This window comes from Scyliorhinus torazame, chromosome 15, assembly GCF_047496885.1.
Source record: "Scyliorhinus torazame isolate Kashiwa2021f chromosome 15, sScyTor2.1, whole genome shotgun sequence".
In the NCBI taxonomy this organism is placed as follows: domain Eukaryota; kingdom Metazoa; phylum Chordata; class Chondrichthyes; order Carcharhiniformes; family Scyliorhinidae; genus Scyliorhinus; species Scyliorhinus torazame.
In genome coordinates, this window is record NC_092721.1 from 188,378,127 (window position 1) to 188,397,645 (window position 19,519).

Genomic DNA, 19,519 nt, shown 5'->3' on the forward strand with positions numbered 1-19,519 from the left:
TCTGTAGCATTGTAGGTAGCAGATGAGGAACATATCAGCCACGATAGAATGGCGGAGCAGACTCGATGGGCCGAAAGGCCTAATTCTGCTTCTATATCTTGTGAGCTTATGAACTATATTCTGGGCCATGTAAATGCCAAAAAGTAGGAGGTGATGGGCATCTTAGAAAACATTAAGGTGGATAAGTCCCCGGGGCCTAATGGGATCTACCCCAGAATACTGAGGGAGACAAGGGAGAAAATTGCTGGGGGCATGACAGAAATCTTTATATCCTAATTGGCTACAGGTGAGATCCCAGTAGACTGGAGAATAGCCAATGTTGTCCCATTGTTAAAGAAGGGTTAAAGGGATGTGGTGGTATGTATTAGGGGTAATATGGTACCTGTGAAGCCGAGAGGCTATTGGCTGACAGATCCCGGTTCCTGGTTGTATCTGCCGACTTCTGGCTCCGCCCAGAAGGCGGAGTATAAGAGCTCGAGTTCTCCCAGCAGCCGCATTCTGTAACTGAGCTGCTGGGGAACACGTCTTGCTTAATAAAGCCTCGATAGGCTTCATCACGTCTCGACTTGTGTAAGTCATTGTGCGCTACAATTTATTAAGCAAGCTTAAAAGACTATGGAGCTCCGGATCGCCCCGGAGTGCCTGCGGATCAGCCCCCATGCAGCAAACTCGGCGGCCATGTTTAAACACTGGCTAGCATGCTTCGAAGGCTCCCTTCGAACGGCCCCCGGCCGGACCACGGAAGAGCAGAAAATGCAGGTCCTGCATTCCAGGGTGAGCCCGGAGATCTACACGCTTATCGAAGATGCGGAGGATTCCCCGATGGCGCTCGTGTTGCTGAAAGGCGTCTACATTCGGCCCATAAACCAGGTCTACGCACGCCACCAACTCGCGACGAGACGGAAAATTCCCGGAGAATCGCTCGACGAATTCTACAGCGCACTGCTGATTTTGGGACAAAACTGCAACTGCCCGTCGGTGAGCGCGATCGAGCACAAGGACCTGCTAATCCGAAATGCATTAGTGGGAGGTATGACTTCTCCCCAAATTCGTCAGAGACTTTTAGAAAGAGAGTCGCTAGGACTCACAGAGGCACGGGCCCTTGCGGCCGCCCTTGATGTGGCCTCTCAAAACGCCGGCGCCTACGGCCCCGACCGCGCGGCAGCCCCTTGGGCTCCGTGGACCCCCGTTGCGACCGACTCCCCGGCACCCCCCACCCCCCCGCAAGCATGCGTGGCTAGAGCATCAGATCATCCCGGTGGGGCCCGCTGCTACTTTTGCGGGCAGGCGAAACACCCCCGGCAGCGCTGCCCGGCCCGCGCAGCTATTTGTAAAAGCTGCGGCAAGAAGGGCCACTACGCGGCGGTGTGCCGGTCCCGGGGGGTCGCCTCAATCCCCGGGGAAGAACGAGGACAGCAGATTCCAACCCCCCCCCCCCCAACGATCCATGCGCGACCCGCGGGTGCCGCCATTTTGGGTTCCGGACACCACGAGGGGAGGATGGGCGCCGCCATCCTGTGACCCCCCGGCCACGTGCGATTCATGGGGGTGGCCATTTTGTCCACCCCCGACCGCGTGCGATTCATGGGGCGGCCATTTTGTCCATCCCCGACCACGTGCGATCCATGGACGCCGCTATCTTGGCTGACAACAAAGGACCCCAGCATAGACGGCTCCACGGGGTCCGAAGAAAACGCCGCAACGCTACTACCACGACTGGCTTCGGTGACTCTGGACCAATCGCGGCCCCGGATGCTCCAAACGACGACAACAACGGTGCCGGTCAATGGATACTAGACGCCATGCTTGATCGACTCCGGGAGCACGGAAAGTTTTATTCACCCAGATACGGTAAGACGCTGTTTTCTGTCCATTCATCCAAGCACGCAAAAGATTTCCCTAGCTGCAGGATCCCATTCAGTAGAGATCAAAGGGTTCTGCATCGCGAACCTAACGGTGCAAGGGAGGGAGTTTAAGAACGATAGGCTCTACGTCCTTCCCCAACTCTGCGCGCCCACATTACTGGGATTAGATTTCCAGTGTAACCTCCAGAGCCTAACATTCCAATTCGGCGGCCCAATACCCCCACTCACTATCTGCGGCCTCGCAACCCTCAAGGTTGAACCGCCTTCCTTGTTTGCGAACCTCACCCCGGATTGCAAACCCATCGCCACTAGGAGCAGACGGTACAGCGCCCAGGACCGGACGTTTATCCGGTCTGAAGTCCAGCGGTTGCTGAAGGAAGGCATAATCCAGGCCAGCAATAGTCCCTGGAGAGCCCAGGTGGTAGTAGTAAAGACCAGGGAGAAGCAGAGGATGGTCGTAGACTATAGTCAGACCATCAATAGGTACACGCAGCTGGATGCGTACCCTCTCCCCCGCATATCCGACATGGTCAATCGGATTGCACAGTACAAGGTCTTTACACCGTGGACCTCAAGTCCGCATACCAGCAGCTCCCCATCTGCCCAGGTGACCGCAAGTACACAGCCTTCGAGGCAGACGGGCGGCTCTACCATTTCCTAAGGGTCCCATTTGGCATCACGAACGGAGTCTCGGTCTTCCAACGGGAAATGGACCGAATGGTTGACCAGCACGGGTTGCAGGCCACGTTCCCATACCTCGGCAACGTAACCATCTGCGGCCACGATCAGCAGGACCACGACGCCAACCTCCAAAAATTCCTCCAGACCGCTAACGCCCTGAACCTCACATATAACGAGGAAAAATGCATTTTTAGCACCAACCGTCTGGCCATCCTGGGATACGTGGTACGCAATGGAGTGATAGGCCCCGACACCGAACGCATGCGCCCCCTTATGGAATTTCCCCTCCCCCACTGCTCCAAAGCCCTGAAACGCTGCCTCGGCTTCTTTTCATATAACGTTCCCCAGTGCGCAAACAAGGCCCGCCCGTTAATACAGTCCACTACCTTCCCCCTGTCGACAGAGGCCCGCCAGGCCTTCAGCCACATCAAAGCGGATATCGCAAAGGCCACGATGCACGCGATCGACGAGCCCCTCCCCTTCCAGGTCGAGAGCGACGCATCCGATGTAGCTCTGGCAGCCAACCTCAACCAAGCGGGCAGACCCGTGGCCTTTTTCTCCCAGACCCTCCACGCCTCAGAAATCCGCCACTCCTCAGTGGAAAAGGAAGCCCAAGCCATAGTGGAAGCTGTGCGACATTGGAGGCATTACCTGGCCGGCCGGAGATTCACTCTCCTCACTGACCAACGGTCGGTAGCCTTTATGTTCGATAATGCACAGCGGGGCAAAATTAAGAATGACAAGATCTTGAGGTGGAGGATCGAGCTCTTCACCTATAACTATGAGATCTTGTATCGTCCCGGAAATCTGAACGAGCCTCCTGACGCCTTATCCCGCGGCACATGTGCCAACGCACAAATAGACCGCCTCCAAGCCCTCCACGAGGACCTCTGCTACCCGTGGGTCACTCGATTCTACCATTTCGTAAAGTCCCGCAACCTCCCCTACTCTGTGGAGGAGGTCCGTACAGTCACCAGGAACTGCCACATCTGCGCAGAGTGCAAACCGCACTTTTTCAGACCAGATAGAGTGCACCTGGTAAAGGCTTCCCGTCCCTTTGAACGCCTCAGTTTGGATTTCAAAGGCCCCCTCCCCTCCACCGACCGTAACGCATACTTCCTGAACGTGGTGGACGAGTACTCCCGTTTCCCCTTCGCCATCCCCTGCCCCGACATGACAGCGGCCACAGTCTCAAAGCCCTCGGCACCATCTTTACACTGTTCGGTTTCCCTGCGTACATCCATAGCGACAGGGGGTCCTCCTTCATGAGTGACGAGCTGCGTCAGTTCCTGCTCAGCAAAGGCATTGCCTCGAGCAGGACGACCAGCTACAACCCCCGGGGGAACGGGCAAGTAGAGAGGGAGAACGGTACAGTCTGGAAGACCGTCCTACTGGCCCTACGGTCCAGAGATCGCCCAGTTTCCTGGTGGCAGGAAGTCCTCTGGGATGCTCTCCACTCCATCCGGTCGCTGCTGTGTACCGCCACTAACCAAGCGCCTCACGAGCGCCTCCTTGTCTTCCCTAGGAAGTCCTCCTCCGGAACGTCGCTGCCGACCTGGCTGGCAGCCCCAGGACCCATCTTGCTCCGGAAACGTGGCGGGCGCACAAATCGGACCCGTTGGTCGAGAGGGTTCACCTTCTCCACGCAAACCCTCAGTACGCCTAGGCGTACCCCGACGGCCGACAGGACACGGTCTCCCTGCGGGACCTGGCGCCCGCCGGCAACACACACACACCCCCAACACCGATCACCCACTCCCTGCCACCGGCGCACCCCACGACCGCCCCCTTCCCGGGTGGATCGGTCCTCCTCCCATGCCCGCCCAGGAGTAAAGAAACAGGAACGAACAGCGCAACGCTCCCGGAGACGATAGTGCCCGAGCCAGCACCTGCACCACCACCGGGGCTGAGGCGATCAACGAGGATGACCAGGGCACTCGCTCGACTCGTGGAATCCGCGTGACACCAAGAAAACAAGAATTCTGTTGTAAATAATTTTGTTGTAAATAATTCTGACACAAACTTGTACATAGCTAAATGTTGGGCTAAAAATGCATAGCCACGGTTCGAAATTTGTTCCAGGACCAGCCTTGTAAACCCCTACCACTATGCGAACCACCACCCCACCGGGTTCTTTTTTTAACAAGGGGTGAATGTGGTGGTATGTATTAGGGGTAATATGGTATCTGTGAAGCCGAGAGGCTATTGGCTGACAGGTCCCGGGTCTTGGTTGGATCTGCCGACTTCTGGCTCCGCCCTGAAGGCGGAGTATAAGAGCTCGAGTTCTCCCAGCAGCTGCATTCTGTAACTGAGCTGCTGGGGAACAAGTCTTGCTTAATAAAGCCTCAATAGACTTCATCACTTCTCGACTTATGTAAGTCATTGTGCGCTACAAGGGATAATCCAGGAAATTGTAGGCCGGTGAGCTTTGCGTCAATGGTAGGGAAATTAATAAAAATGATTCTTAGAGACAGGATTTACTCACATTTGGAAACAAATGGATTTATTAGCGATAAGCAGCATGGTTTAAATAAAATAAAATAAATAATCTCTATTGTCACAAATAGGCTTACATTAAGACTGCAAAGAAGTTACTGTGAAAATTCCCTAGTCGCCACATTCCTTCGCCTGTTTGGTTACAGAGGGAGAATTCAGAATGTCCAAATTACCTAGCAGCTTTCGGGACTTGTGGGAGGAAACCAGAACACCCGGGGGAAACCGACGCAGACACAGGGAGAACGTGCAGAATCCACACAGACAGTGACCCAAGCTGGGAATCGAACCTGGGACCCTGGAGCTGTGAAGCAACAGTGCTAACCACTATGCTACCATGCTAGTGAAGGAGAGGTCGTGCCTCACAAACTTGATCGAGTTTTTTGAGGTAGTGACAAAGATGATTGATGAAGGTGGGCAGTGGATGTTGTCTACATGGACTTTAGTGAAGACTTTGACAAGGCAGACTAGTAGAAAAGGTGACACATGAGATCAGAGGTGAGCTGGTACGATGGATACAGAACTGGCTCGGTCATAGAAGACAGAGGGCAGTGGAGGAAGGGTGCTTTTCTGAATGGAAGGCGGTGATTAGTGGTGTTCCTCAGGGATCAGTGCTGGGATCTTTGCTGTTTATAGTATATATAAATGATTTGGAGGAATATGTCGCTGATCTGATTGGTAAGTTTGCGGTCGTCACAACGATTAGTGGAGTTGCAGATAGTGAAGAGGATTGTCAGAGGAAATAGCAGGATATAGAGAAATGGCACTTGGAGTTTAATCTGGACAAATGTGAGATTTTGCATTTTGGAAGGTCTAATGCAGGTGGGAATTATACAGTAAATGGCAGAACCCTTAGGAGTATTGACAGGCAAAGACATGGGCGTACTGGTCCACAGATGGGGTGGAGCAGGGTGTGACGCAGTCATGCCTTGAAGGTGCAGAGATCACACAGGGAGAATGACTGAACTCTGTTGCCAGCCAGTATATTCTGGCAGCTATTATAATTCATATCAAGATACAGGCATGACTGATGTGTTCAGTCGCTATGAAGGAACACCATTAATATGCTGGGAAGATTGCACAAAGCACAGGGAGGAGGCCTGAACTGAGCATCCTGTGCAGACTGACAGGAATTCGGCTCATCAAAACAAGGAGCCAGAGAAAGGGTGAAATTAGTGGGAGTTTATTTGCAGTAGAGAATGATATATACAAGTGATTAATACCCGTACCCATACTGTGCAATGGCAACTTTGTAACCTTGCTTACCCTGCCGCTACCTCTTGGTGCATCCCCAACATCCACAGTGGAGGTGGAGGCCGTCTGCTGTCCGCTACACCCTATTGCCTGTGACGACCTTGGCAGGTGTCCTCTGGAGGGCAGAGACCTGGAGGGCCTCAGCCTGCTTTCGGGGTTCTGCTGTGTGGCAATGGCACCCTCCTTGCCTGTGGGGCTGGAGCTCATACGATCACAGGAAGAGGGGATACGGTTAGGCGGGACACTCCTGGAAGCGTTTGGTGGCTAGCCCTGGGGTGTGCACCAGCTGATCCCCCTTCGTGTGGGTGCCCTAACCGTCTCCTTGAGAGACAGTTCCAGCCTATGGGCGGGTCTTTGGGCGGGACCGCAAACTCCTGCCTGAGGTTGGCGGATCCTTTGCTAGTCTGTCAAATCTTCCGTCCCGCCCCTGACGATTCCTGCAACGGGAAAATCCCACCTGTTATATTTCTCAAAGAGAAAAAGCATGGAGGTGCCCAAACTCTGGATTCTCGTAAAAGTCGACGAGAGGTTTATTAAAGGTGTTGCTGAATACAATCAAGGTGCTGATCGGCTCAAAGCCTGCGCAAACACTCTGCCAACGTCACTACACATCACGTGGCACAGAACCAGCAAGAATATATTCCCAGATGCAAAACACCACCCCATGTACCTGTATGCCTACATTAAAGATACATTGAAATTCATGGCACAGTGAAAAGTCCATTTGACTCAAATATCCCATGCTTGTGTTTTTTGCTCCAAACAAACTTCCTCTCATTTAAAAAAAATTAATTTGGAGTACCCAATTCATTTTTTCCAATTAAGGGGCAATTTAGCGTGGCCAAACCACCTACCTGCACATGGAGGGCGAAACCCCACGCAAACACGGGAAGAGTGTGCAAACTCCACACGGACAGTGACCCAGGGCCGGGATCGAACCTGGGACCTCGGCGCCGTGAGGCAGCAGTGCTAACCACTGCGCCACCGTGCGGCCTTCACAAACTACCTCTCATTAAAAACCAAAGCTGCCAATAGAACAAATGTTAATATTCAAACACACGTTACATAATATATATGTATATTTATGACCAACATATATAACCAACAAAGATCACAGACAGACACTTACACGCATACTCACACATCAATTAATTATGTTAATATACACAGGTGTCATACCTGGTGGTGGTGGGATATCCATAATAGTCCAGTTACTTTCTTTTATTATTGTTTTATCAAGGAGCATATTTTTGACTCGTATGGAAACACCTCTGTGTAATTCAAATACTTCAACATGTTTTGGGTATAGACGCCTGGAATCCTGTGATACAAGTTAAACAATTAGTGTAATTAGTGTCCTTAAAGATTATCCATTCAGTGTCGTGTCTTTAATGTGTCTCCCCATTTTTCTGACGAATGAAAAGATATTATGGGTTGAATTTTACAGGGCAGCTCGTTCCCTGCCAAGCCCCGGTGAAAGAGTCGGTGAGGTAGACTCTTGCCCACCTTGCTGACGGCTTCCCGGCAGCAATGTAATGCTGGGAGCAGCGTTAATTGCTTTTAGGTGAGACTTCCGCCCCTTTCTTGGGGGCATGTCCCATCTTGGAGAGCCAGGTTCATTGGCCTGCATGGCTTTTGCCTCCCCCACCACAGGTTAAGTACCAGCAGCTGGGGATCAGGTCCTTAATTGGCAATTAATTGACTACTTATGGGCCTTAATAGGCCCACGATCGGGCAAGCCATCTGATGCTTTCCCTGCACTACCACCCACCTCCTTAAACGTCAGTTAGATAGGTTGGGGGCAGGTGGGTAGATGGCAGGATTGGTCACCTGCTGAATTTTACATGTACCATGCCTTCAAACCTGCTGGCTGGAAGTGAAAAATCAATCGTTATGTGTGTCATAGAATCATAGAATTCACAGTGCAGAAGGAGAACATTCGGCCTATTGAGTCTGCACCAGCCCTTGAAAGAGCATCCTACTTAGGCCTCCACCCTATCCCAGTAACCCCACCGAACCTTTGGACACTAAGGTGCAATTTAGCGTAGCCAATCCACCTAACCTGCACATCTTTGGACTGTGGGAGGAAACCGGAGCACCCGGAGGAAACCCACGCAGACACGGGGAGAACGTGCAGACTCCACACAGACGGCCACCCGAAGCCGGAATCAAACCTGGGATCCTGGAGCTGTGAGGCAGCGGTGCTAACCGCTGTGCCACCCACCGTGTCGGATGTGACTCAGTGGGTAGCAAACATACCTCTCAGTCTGGGCATGAATATAACTCAAGGCTGATGTTCCAGTGCAGGACTGCTGGCTTGCAGAGGTGCCATCTTTTGGATGCGATGTCAAAGTGAGATCCTATCTGGTCAGGTGATTGAAAAAGAGCCCATGGCACTATTTTCAAGAAGAGAAGGGGAATTTTCGCCGATATATCGGCCAATGTTTACCCATGTTCAATGGAGGTATTCAAAATTATAAGAGGGCAGGACTGGGTAGGGAGAGAGAGAGACTGTTCGCAATGGTGTCAGGATGGAGAACCAGAGGACACCAATTTAAAATGAATGACAACATATTGGAATTAGATTTTAACACAATCAAGAGAAACAAAATTAAATCTTACTTCTTGCCAATCATCAGAATCATAGTACTTAAACTCAATTGGATATCTAATGACACACCACTTCTTTATGTCTTGGCTGATGCTGTCATTCCAAGTAACAGTCAGTTCGCCAAGATGTCTGCTTGCAATCGTGATGTCGGCCGGTGGATGAAGTTCGGCTGTTTAAAAGATAATAAATGTAAATATAAATGTCGCTACAACCCAGAGGATCAGAGGCTGTTCTCCCCTTTGAAAGAGATCTGACGAGTGGCGATTTAACCTGACGGTCACCATACCTCAGGCGAGGGGCAAGGTTGTGAAGGCAATAAAGCTATTTTTGAACGACTGTCAATTTTGATACATTGTTAAATGGAGCTGTCGATTTGCCCACAACAGGAAGGGGGCAAATGACTTGCTAATCTTGTTTTTCGTGATATTGGTTCAGTGGTATATACTGGTCAGGACACAGTCTCTTCCAACAATGCCATGGAACCTTGTACATTCACCTGAGGGGGCAGCAATCCCAGGGCACCTGAGAAATCATAGAATCATAGAATCATAGAAGTTTACAGCATGGAAACAGGCCCTTCGGCCCAACCAGTCCATGCCGCCCAGTTTTTACCATTAAGCTAGTCCCAGTTGCCCGCACTTGGCCCATAACCCTCTATACCCATCTTACCCATGTAACTATCTAAATGCTTTTTGAAAGACACAATTGTACCCGCCTCTACCACTACCTCTGGCAGCCCATTCCAGACACTCGCTACCCTCTGAGTGAAGAAATTGCCCCTCTGGGCCCTTCTGAATCTCTCCCCTCTCACCTTAAACCTATGCCCTCTAGTTTTAGACTCCCCTACCTTTGGGAAAAGATGTTGACTATCTACCTTATCTATGCCCCTCATTATTTTATAGACCTCTATAAGATCACCCCTAAGCCTCCTACGCTCCAGGGAAAAGAGTCCCAGTCTATCCAGCCTCTCCTTATAACTCAAACCATCAAGTCCCGGTAACATCCTAGTAAATCTTTGCTGTACTCTTTCTAGTTTAATAATATCCTTTCTATAATAGGGTGACCAGAACTGCACACAGTATTCCAAGTGTGGCCGTACCAATGTCTTGTACAACTTCAACAAGACGTCCCAACTCCTGTATTCAATGTTCTGACCAATGAAACCAAGCATGCCGAATGCCTTCTTCACCACCCTGTCCACCTGCGACTCCACCTTCAAGGAGCTATGAATCTGTACTCCTAGATCTCTTTGTTCTATAACTCTCCCCAACGCCATACCATTAACTGAGTAGGTCCTGGCCTGATTCGATCTGCCAAAATGCATCACCTCACATTTACCTAAATTAAACTCCATCTGCCATTCGTCGGCCTACTGGCCTAATTGATCAAGATCCCGTTGCAATCCTAGATAACCTTCTTCACTATCCACTGTGCCACCAATCTTGGTGTCATCTGCAAACTTACTAACCATGCCTCCTAAATTCTCATCCAAATCATTAATATAAATCACAAATAACAGTGGACCCAGCATCGATCCCTGAGGCACACCACTGGTCACAGGCCTCCAGTTTGAAAAACAACCCTCTACAACCACCCTCTGTCTTTTGTCGTCCAGCCAATTTTGAATCCAATTGGCAACCTCACCCAGGATCCCGTGAGCTTTAACCTTCTGCAACAACCTACCATGCGGTACCTTGTCAAAGGCTTTGCTAAAGTCCATGTAGACAACGTCTACTGCACTGCCCTCATCTACCTTCTTGGTCACCTCGTCAAAAAACTCATCAAATTTGTGAGACATGATTTTCCACGCACAAAGCCATGCTGACTGCCCCGAATCAGTCCTTGCCTCTCTAAATGCTTGTAGATCCTGTCTCTCAGAATACCTTCTAGCAACTTACCTACTACAGATGTTAGGCTCACCGGTCTGTAGTTCCCAGGCTTTTCCCTGCTGCCCTTCTTAAACAAGGGCACAACATTCGCTACTCTCCAATCTTCAGGCACCTCACCTGTGGCTGCCGATGATTCAAATATCTCTGTTAGGGGACCCGCAATTTCCTCCCTAGCCTCCCACAACATCCTGGGATACATTTCATCAGGTCCCGGGGATTTATCTACCTTGATGCACTTTAAGACTTCCAGCGCCTCCTCCTCTGTAATATGCACACTTCTCAAGACATCACTATTTATTTCCCTTAGTTTCCTAACATCCATGCCTTTCTCCACCGTGAATACCGATGAGAAATATTCATTCAGGATCTCACCCAACTCTTGTGGCTCTGCACATAGATGTCCTTGTTGATCCTTAAGAGGCCCTACTCTGTCCCTAGTTACTCTTTTTCCCTTTATGTATCTGTAGAAGCTCTTTGGATTCTCCTTTGCATTATTTGCCAAAGCAATTTCATGTCCCCTTTTTGCCCTCCTGATTTCCCTCTTAACTCTATTTCGACAATCTCTATACTCTTCAAGGGATCCACTTGATCCCAGTTGTTTATGTACGTCAAATGTCTCCTTCTTCTTTTTGACCAGAGTCTCAATATCTCGAGTCATCCAGTGATCCAGTGATCCAGTGAAATGATGCGCAAGATAATGCTGCACTCCCATGGTACCGTACTGAAGTGTCAACCTTAGCTAAGTGCTGAAGAGTCTGTCGGGGGTTTGAATCGATAACCTCTGATTTTGAGTCAAGGGTGTTACCAAGAGAGCTGAGGTTGATAGCCATGGATGCCAGTGAGAGGATTTGAAAATCTCCTCATTCAACTCCACCAATATCAGGGCACAGACAACACTCCAAGCTTCCTAAGGCTTTCTACAATGCCTTCTGGTGATACTAAGACTGTCTAGCCTGCACTCTCCCCTATTCTTCTCGTCCAGCTCAGACAGCTGTCATACTTTTTCAGCAGCTAATGGTTATGTGATGAACGGTTACTGCCTTATCATCATGTAAGGTGATGTCCCCTTTAAGACCGGGCTTGTAACCCTGGGGACTCCGCCTCTGGCTCCGCCCATCTGGGAGCCATACATAAGGGCTGCCTCATGGTCTGTAACAGTCAGCTCTCGTCTCTAGCTCTAGCATAGTTATTAGTCTAATAAAGCCTTCTTTACAGTTTAATCTCGAAGTGTCATTATTGAGGGTACCTCAGGTTATAACACAATGGGCGGAATTCTCTGCCTCACGATGCCACATGGGCGAACCGCGATCGGGTAGAGAATCGGTATCCGGCCAAAATCATGTTCTGGGCCCAGCGCCTATTGAGTTGCCAAGCTCCAGTCCCTCGCTGGTGGAGTTTTCGAGGTTTGCATGCAAAACCAGCATTTGCCTGCATTTAAATGTGATTAGCGGGTTGGACACTGTCTGCTCCGCCCTTCTGCAATGCCGAGCTCCTCTCAGGGGAAAATCTCACGGGCGTGAATTACTAGAAGTATTTTGAAGCGTGCGCTGGGTGCTATGGCTGCAGAGGACGCACAGGAGTCGAAAGATACAGTGAAGAACAATTGAAAACTGTCAGGTTTGCTGGGGGATGCTGCCCAGGCTGGGGGCCGTACCACATAGTGACTTGGTGCCAGGTCCGTGGACTCGGGGTGTCCCCCTTGGGATCGGGGTGTCCCCCTTGGGATCGGGGTGGCCTGGCTCAGACCGCCATTGCTGCAGTCTGTCTTTTGGTGCTACTTACAGTCTCCTGGCTGCTCACCCTGCTGAGTGCTCCCTGTGTCCTTTAAATGCTCAGAAGGCCTCTGGTCATCTGAAAGCTGACTCAGGCCGCCTCTCTGGCCACCCTCTTACCTTGGCTGTATCATCAAGGGGAAAGCTCAATCAGGAGCCCACGAGTTGTTGGCGCTCCTCAGAAGCATGGCCCCATTGCAGAGGAAGCTGTGGATCAGCAGAACTCACCCCAACTAGAGGGTACCTGCACAGCAGCCTACAGAACCCTCCGCAGTTCTCTGCCCCTCTCAGGACAGAGGACCCGCCAGCGATCCCCCACCCCTCAGGATCACCAGCTGTGTCCTGCTGGTGAGATTGGCAGCGCTGACTGCCTCTGCCACCACCTCCAAGTGTTCAGGTAGCCAGGCTTGAGTCTGTGGCTCACACTGGGGAAGAGGATGTCCCTCTGCTCCTCACTGGCATGGAGCTGTGAGTCTACCTCGGACTCCCACGCTCGGGGGGTGCTGCTAGTCTTCTCTGAACCAACTTGGTGGCTGCAATGAGTGTGTGGTAAGTGGAGCGCTTAAAAACCGCTCTAGCTGCTAGGCTCTTTTGCGCTAACTCCGGTCACAGTGGTCAGAACGCCCGCTGGACCAGAAATTGTGCAGAATTCATGCCAGCAGAGTAATGGTCCATTAGCATGTCCTGAATTGCTACACAAATAGCACCCCCCAATGGGAACGTGAACGCACGTAATTTAGTCCTAGCGTCAACTTCTCCGCTGGCAGGATTCTCGCGCCAGCTGCCCATCCAAGCCCGGGGAATTCCCGACAGCGCACAATGGAAAACCACATTGACCGGCTGGTGGGACGGAGAATCCCGCTGCCGGTGAGGGCGTGCAGAGGATCCCACCCGTAGTCTCCCAAACGGAGAATTTCACCCAATGGTTTTGGAATTTGGCCACTTCCGGATACATAGGCAGTGGATATGACAATGGTGGATTATATCTGTACCCTCACCTTCAAACCCACCGGCGGATTAGCTGGATATCAAGCTGGTGAACAGAGATGTTTCGAGATGAGATAGGTACTTGGGAAGGAATGACATTAAGGAAAAGGGGCGAAATTCTCCCCAAACGGCGCGATGTCCGCTGACTGGCGCCCAAAACGGCGCCAATCAGACGGGCATCGCGCTGCCCCAAAGGTGTGGAATGCTCCGCATCTTTGGGGGACGAGCCCCAACATTGAGGGGCTAGGCCGGCGCCGGAGGGATTTCCGCCCCGCCAGCTGGCGGAAACGGCCTTTGTTGCCCCGCCAGCTGGCGCGGAAATGACATGTCGGGGCGGCGCATGCGTGGGAGCGTCAGTGGCTGCTGACAGTTTCCCGCGCATGCGCAGTGGGGAGAGTCTCTTCCGCCTCCGCCATGGTGGAGACTGTTGCGGAGGCGGAAGGGAAAGAGTGCCCCCACGGCACAGGCCCGCCCGCGGATCGGTGGGCCCCGATTGCGGGCCAGGCCACCGTGGGGGCACCCCCCGGGGTCAGATCGCCCCGCGATCCCCCCAGGACCCCGGAGCCCGCCCGCGCCGCCTTGTCCCGCCGGTAAATAGGTACTTTAATTTACGCCGGCGGGACAGGCCATTTATCGGCGGGACTTCGGCCCATCCGGGCCGGAGAATCGAGCGGGGGGGCCCGCCAACCGGCGCGGCGCGATTCCCGCCCCCGCCCAATCTCAGGTGCCGGAGACTTCGGCAACCGGCGGGGACGGGATTCACGGCAGCCCCCGGCGATTCTCCGACCCGGCGGGGGGTCGGAGAATGACGCCCAAGAAGTGGGATTAAAAAGATGGAGCTGTTGAAAGGAAATGGAAAAACAGGCTCTGATAGCTAGTGAAAGTTGCACACTTACTAAGGTTTGCTAGTCTTCCATCACTTAACACAATTGGTAACACAAAGGAGATCGCAAAGCAGGGTACCAGTGGGAACATCGTGGAAATCTTCAGCAGAAATACTGCCCACTCTGAAATAAACTCAAGATGTCAGATAATAAAACTTCCTGATAGAAAAAAAGGATAAGATATCATATTATAAAAATGGAAGAAAATTTATTGGCAGAGTTTTGGAATAAAGGATTTTTTCTTCTTCTTTTCAGAACTTTAACTCACAGCCAGCAAGGGAGTTAAGTGCAGTAAACTCGGATTGAAAAGAGGACGCTTCCAACAGTGTCAGTCTGGACTGTCTGCTGTGGCGTAGCGGTATTGTCACTGGACTAGTAATCTAGAGACCCACAGCAAGATCTGAGTATCTGGGTTCAAATCACGCCATGGCAGATGGTGAAATTAGAATTCAATAAAAATTTAAAAGTCTAACGATGGCAGTGAAACACACCCTTGTCGATTATTGTAAAATCCCACCTGGTTCAGTAATGCTCACTGTGGAAATCTGCCATCCATACATAGCTGGTCTGAGCTTCATGTGACGCCTCAGCAATGTGTTTGACTCTCAAATCCCCTCTGAAATCTAGGACAGTTAGGGATGGGCAATAAATGCTTGTACAGCCAGCGACGCTCAAATCGTGTAAAATGAGTAAAAAGAGATGTCTCTGTGTCAGAGGTGAGAATGTCACTCTCTGAACCACAACTGGCCAAGGGACTTATCGCACCAGGGAGGGGAAGAGGAAATGAATACGGAAAGAACAACCAGACCGGCTTTGCACAATGGTGAACAGAAACTATCCTGTGATGGTCTTCTGCTTTGCAAACAATTAGAATCTGCTCCTCTTAGTGGTCAGTTCCTTCTTCAGACCTCCCGGCTGCCTCTTGAAGAAAAAAGAAATTGTGGGTCCTTCAAATTTCAAAATTCAAGTTGACTCCTGACATCCTAAACAGGCCAGACCAGCCCCAGATGTGAATTGCCGAAATCCCAGGATTGTGGGGGTGAGGGGTTGGGAGTCTGGCTAATCAAGCAACGCCCATAAGCCCACAAAATATAGGAACAGAATTAGGCCATTCGGCCCATCGAGTCTGCTCCGCTATTTGATTATGACTGGTATGTTCTTCATTCCCATTCTCCTGCGTTCCCCCCATGTCTGTGTGGGTTTCCTCCGGACCCTCCAGTTTCCTCAGTGGGCAGCACGGTAGCACAGTGGTTAGCATAATAGTTTCACAGTGCCAGGGTCCCAGGTTCGATTCCCAGCTTGGGTCACTGTCTGTGTGGAGTCTGCACGTTCTCCCCGTGCCTGCGTGGGTCTCCTCCGGGTGCTCCGGTTTACTCCCACAGTCCAAAGATATGCGGGTTGGGTGGATTGGCCGCGCTAAATTGCCCTTAGTGTCCAAACAAGGTAAGGTAGGGTTACAGGGATAGGGTGGAAGTGTGGGGATAGGGCGGAGGTGTGGGCTTGGGTAGGGTGCTCTTTCCAAGGGCCGATGCAGACTCGATGGGCCAAATGGCCTCCTTCTACACTAAATTCTGAGATCCGTGATCTGTGATCCTCCGACAGTCCAAAGGTATGCAGGTTAGGTGGATTGACCATGCTAAATTGCCCCTTAGTATCCAAAAAGGGAGGCGGGGTTACTGGGTTACGGGGCTAGAGTTGGTTGAAAAATTAAATGAAAATCGCTTATTGTCACAAGTAGGCTTCAATGAAGTTACTGTGAAAAGCCCCTAGTCGCCACATTCCGGCGCCTGTTCGGGGGAGGCCGGTACGGGAATTGAAACGTGCTGCTGGCCTGCCTTGGTCTGCTTTCAAAGCCAGCGATTTAGCCCTGTGCTAAACCAGCCCCTTAGGTTGTGAGCCTAGGGTGCTCTTTCCAAGGATTGGTGCAGACTCAAAGGGCCGAATGGTCTCCTGCACTGTAGGGATTCAATGATTCTATGAATCAATACAAAACTTCTCCAAGTGTAGTTCTCCCTCAGTAATGCACTGTCAGTGGTTGCAAAAGCCACCCCCCCATCGCAATATTACTGATTAAAGCATCATAACCTCAGTGAGAAATTGCAGAAGTTAATTCTGGACATTCCCAAATAGTGGTCATATGTAGCAATCTGAGCCGACGACAAAGGCCTGTTTGTCACGCAGGAAAAGGTGGTACAGAATTGTCAAGTAGGACGGCAGGTAGCAGGAGGAGAAGGCAGAGAAAGTGATGAGAAGCTCAGGCAGCTAATGCGGTTGGGAGGGTTTGCCTTCATAGGTGGTTTGACACAGACACACACGCTGGGATTGGGCAATAAATGCTGGCCTGGCCCAGTGGCCCCCATGTCCCGTAAATGAATTTTTAAAAATGTTTTGAGGTGACCTTTAACAAGCCTGAATGAAAGCAAGTGATTGACAGAAGGAATCTCAATGCATTTTATCTCCGCAGGAGACGAAAGCAAGATTTTGCGTTGAGGAGAAGGAGCAATCACCACCAGAAAACTGTGACTCCACCATAAATTCCATCTCCACTGACCAATTTGGATTGGTTCACCAGCAGTGGCAGATCATCTAAACAATTAATTGACATCCTCGGTGGACTGATGATTTTCTGATTGGAAACAAGTAAGCGGTCTTCGGAGGCAGGTGTTTTATTACTCAAATAGCCCTCCGGGCCGGGATTCTCCCCTACCCGGCGGGGCGGGGGTCCCGGCGGGATGGAGTGGCGGGAACCACTCCGGCGTAGGGCCGCCCCAAAGGTGCGGATTTCTCCACACCTTTAGAGGCCAAGCCCTCACCTTGAGGGGCTAGGCCCGCGCGGAGTGGTTGGCGCGCCAGGCGGCGGAAGTCCGCGCAGGCGCGGGAGCGTCAGCGGCTGCTGGCGTCATCCCCGCGCATGCGCGGGGGGGGGGTCACTTCCGCATCGGCCATCACGGAGGCTGTGGCAGAGGCGGAAGGAAAAGAGTGCCCCCACGGCACAGGCCCACCCGCGGATTAGTGGGCCCCGATCGCAGGCCAGGCCACCGTGCCCCCCCCCCCCCCCCGGTGCCAGATCGCCCCCCCACCCCCCCAACCCAGGACCCCGGAGCCCGCCCGCGCCGCCAGTCCCGCCGATAAGGTAGGTGGTTTGATTCACGCCGGCTGGACTGGCATGACAGCAGCGGGACTTCGGCCCATCGCGGGCCGGAGAATCGCCGGGGGGGGGGTGGGGCGCCGAGCGGCGCGGCGCAATTCCCGCCCCCAGCGAATTTTCGGTGCCGGAGAATTCGACGGCCGGCGGGGCAGGATTCACGCCGCCCCCCCCCGGCGATTCTCCGACCCGGCGGGGGGGGTCGGAGAATCCTGCCCCTGGGTCTCTCAGCCAAACATACATAATGAAGCTTGGCTCAGACCCCAGTCAGCTGTTAAGTTTGTTGAAACAACTGCTTCCCAGAAGACCACAAGATATAGGAGCAGAACATCTGGATTACTAGTCCAGCGACAATACCACTATGCCTCTGCCTCGCCGATTTCCAGAGCCCGGTTTCTCATGCTTAACTAAGCATCTTAACAAATTGGACATTTTGCTACCAATTGTACTTTGGAATACAGGAACCTTGATATCTTCTGCAATCTTATTAGCTAGGAGCTAATAATAGAATCTTTCTGAGTATGACTTCCAGTTCTCTAAGTCCTCATCAAATGAGCACATCATGCCAAAATTTCCCATAATTTTTCATGGTCTCGGAATGCTCTCCCAATTTCCCTTAAACTAAATAAAGGTGAATTATTAATTTGTAACAGCTTTAACTTGTATTGCAAGCTGTGAGAATCTTTTGTTTTCTGCACCATTCTCTCTCCATGTCTGACTATACGGCGGCAAGTGGCTTGCACTGTGGCTTCACAGCGCCGGTGTCCCAGGTTCGATTCCCCGCTTGGGCCATCGTCTGTGCGGAGTCTGCACGTTCTCCCCGTGTCTGCGTGGGTTTCTTCCGGGTGCTCCGGTTTCCTCCCACAGCCCAGAGACGTACAGATTAGATGGATTGGCCATGCTAAATTGCCCTTATATTGCCCTTAAAGAGGTTAGGAGGGGTTATTGGGTTACGGGGATAGGGAGGAAGTGAGGGCTTAAGTGGGTCGGTGCAGATTCGATGGGCAGAGTTCTGCACTGTATGGTCTATGTTCTATGTGAGGAGCTCTGCAGCTTGAACTCCGCAGATTGCCGATTTAAAATTGGTACGGGCCTTTGAATTCTTGCCCCCAAAACCTTACTGGTTCTGATAACAGGTGTGATTTCTGACTTTCTGTTAATCTGCATGGTCAATTGATCTGGAGAAGCAGCTCAACTCTTACATCACGCTGAAGTCCTGACCTTTGACGTTCGGCTTTCTCTCTTCCTTGTGAAAAATCATTTTATTTCTAATCTGTCCCTTGTCGCCAGTTTTCTTTTTGTAATCTGTCGTATCTTTAGCCAAATTGTACAAAAGAATGAGATTGCTGATGAATGTGGACTGCACAGAGGTTCTTTAGATAGGCCGTCACCCGAGAAGAGTTGGTACTGGCCCACGACCAAAAGCCTGTGAAGGAGCCATTGATATCACACGTGGACGGCATGGTGGCACAGTGGTTAGCACTGCTGCCTCTTAGCGGCAGGGACTCGGGTTCAATTCCGACTTCGGGTGACCATCTGAAGTTTGTACGTTCTTCCTGTGTCTGCGTGGATTTATACTCCGGTTTCCTCCCACAGTCCAAAGATGTGCAGGTTAGGTTGATTGGCCACGCTAGATTGCCCTTTCGTGTCCAAAACATTGGGTGTGGTTACGGGGCCTGGGTGGGGTGCACCTTCGGAGGGTCGGTCCAGACTCGAGGAGCTGAATGGCCTCTTTCTACACTGTAGAGATTCTATGTTCGAAGGCATTTGATAAGAAAGAACTATTCTGTCTAACTCCACCTTCCAGCTCTCAGTAACAACACCTCAAGCACAAATCCGGTGTTCTTCATTAATAAGGGTATTTTATGATTAATAAGAGGATCAGGGGAGATGGAGGGAAGATGGAGGATGGGGATGAGGAATGTATCAGCCATGATC

The 19,519-nt window shown here is 51.5% G+C and overlaps 1 protein-coding gene across 8 annotated transcripts in view; it reads right to left on the reverse strand.

The window, feature by feature from the left end:
- The window catches only part of LOC140392069 (interleukin-5 receptor subunit alpha-like), a 204,791-nt gene that overhangs the window by 35,387 nt on the left and 149,885 nt on the right, over window positions 1-19,519 (reverse strand). For 7 of the 8 annotated variants that reach the window (XM_072477297.1, XM_072477298.1, XM_072477292.1 and 4 more), the window contains 3 exons: window positions 14,449-14,559; window positions 8,916-9,073; window positions 7,473-7,614 (listed from right to left, as the gene is read on the reverse strand). In XM_072477297.1, the coding sequence (XP_072333398.1) occupies window positions 7,473-7,614; window positions 8,916-9,073; window positions 14,449-14,527 (379 nt within the window). In that variant the 5' untranslated portion in view covers window positions 14,528-14,559. The remainder of the gene's footprint in view (window positions 1-7,472; window positions 7,615-8,915; window positions 9,074-14,448; window positions 14,560-19,519) is intronic. The other variant, XM_072477299.1, reaches the window with a different exon arrangement.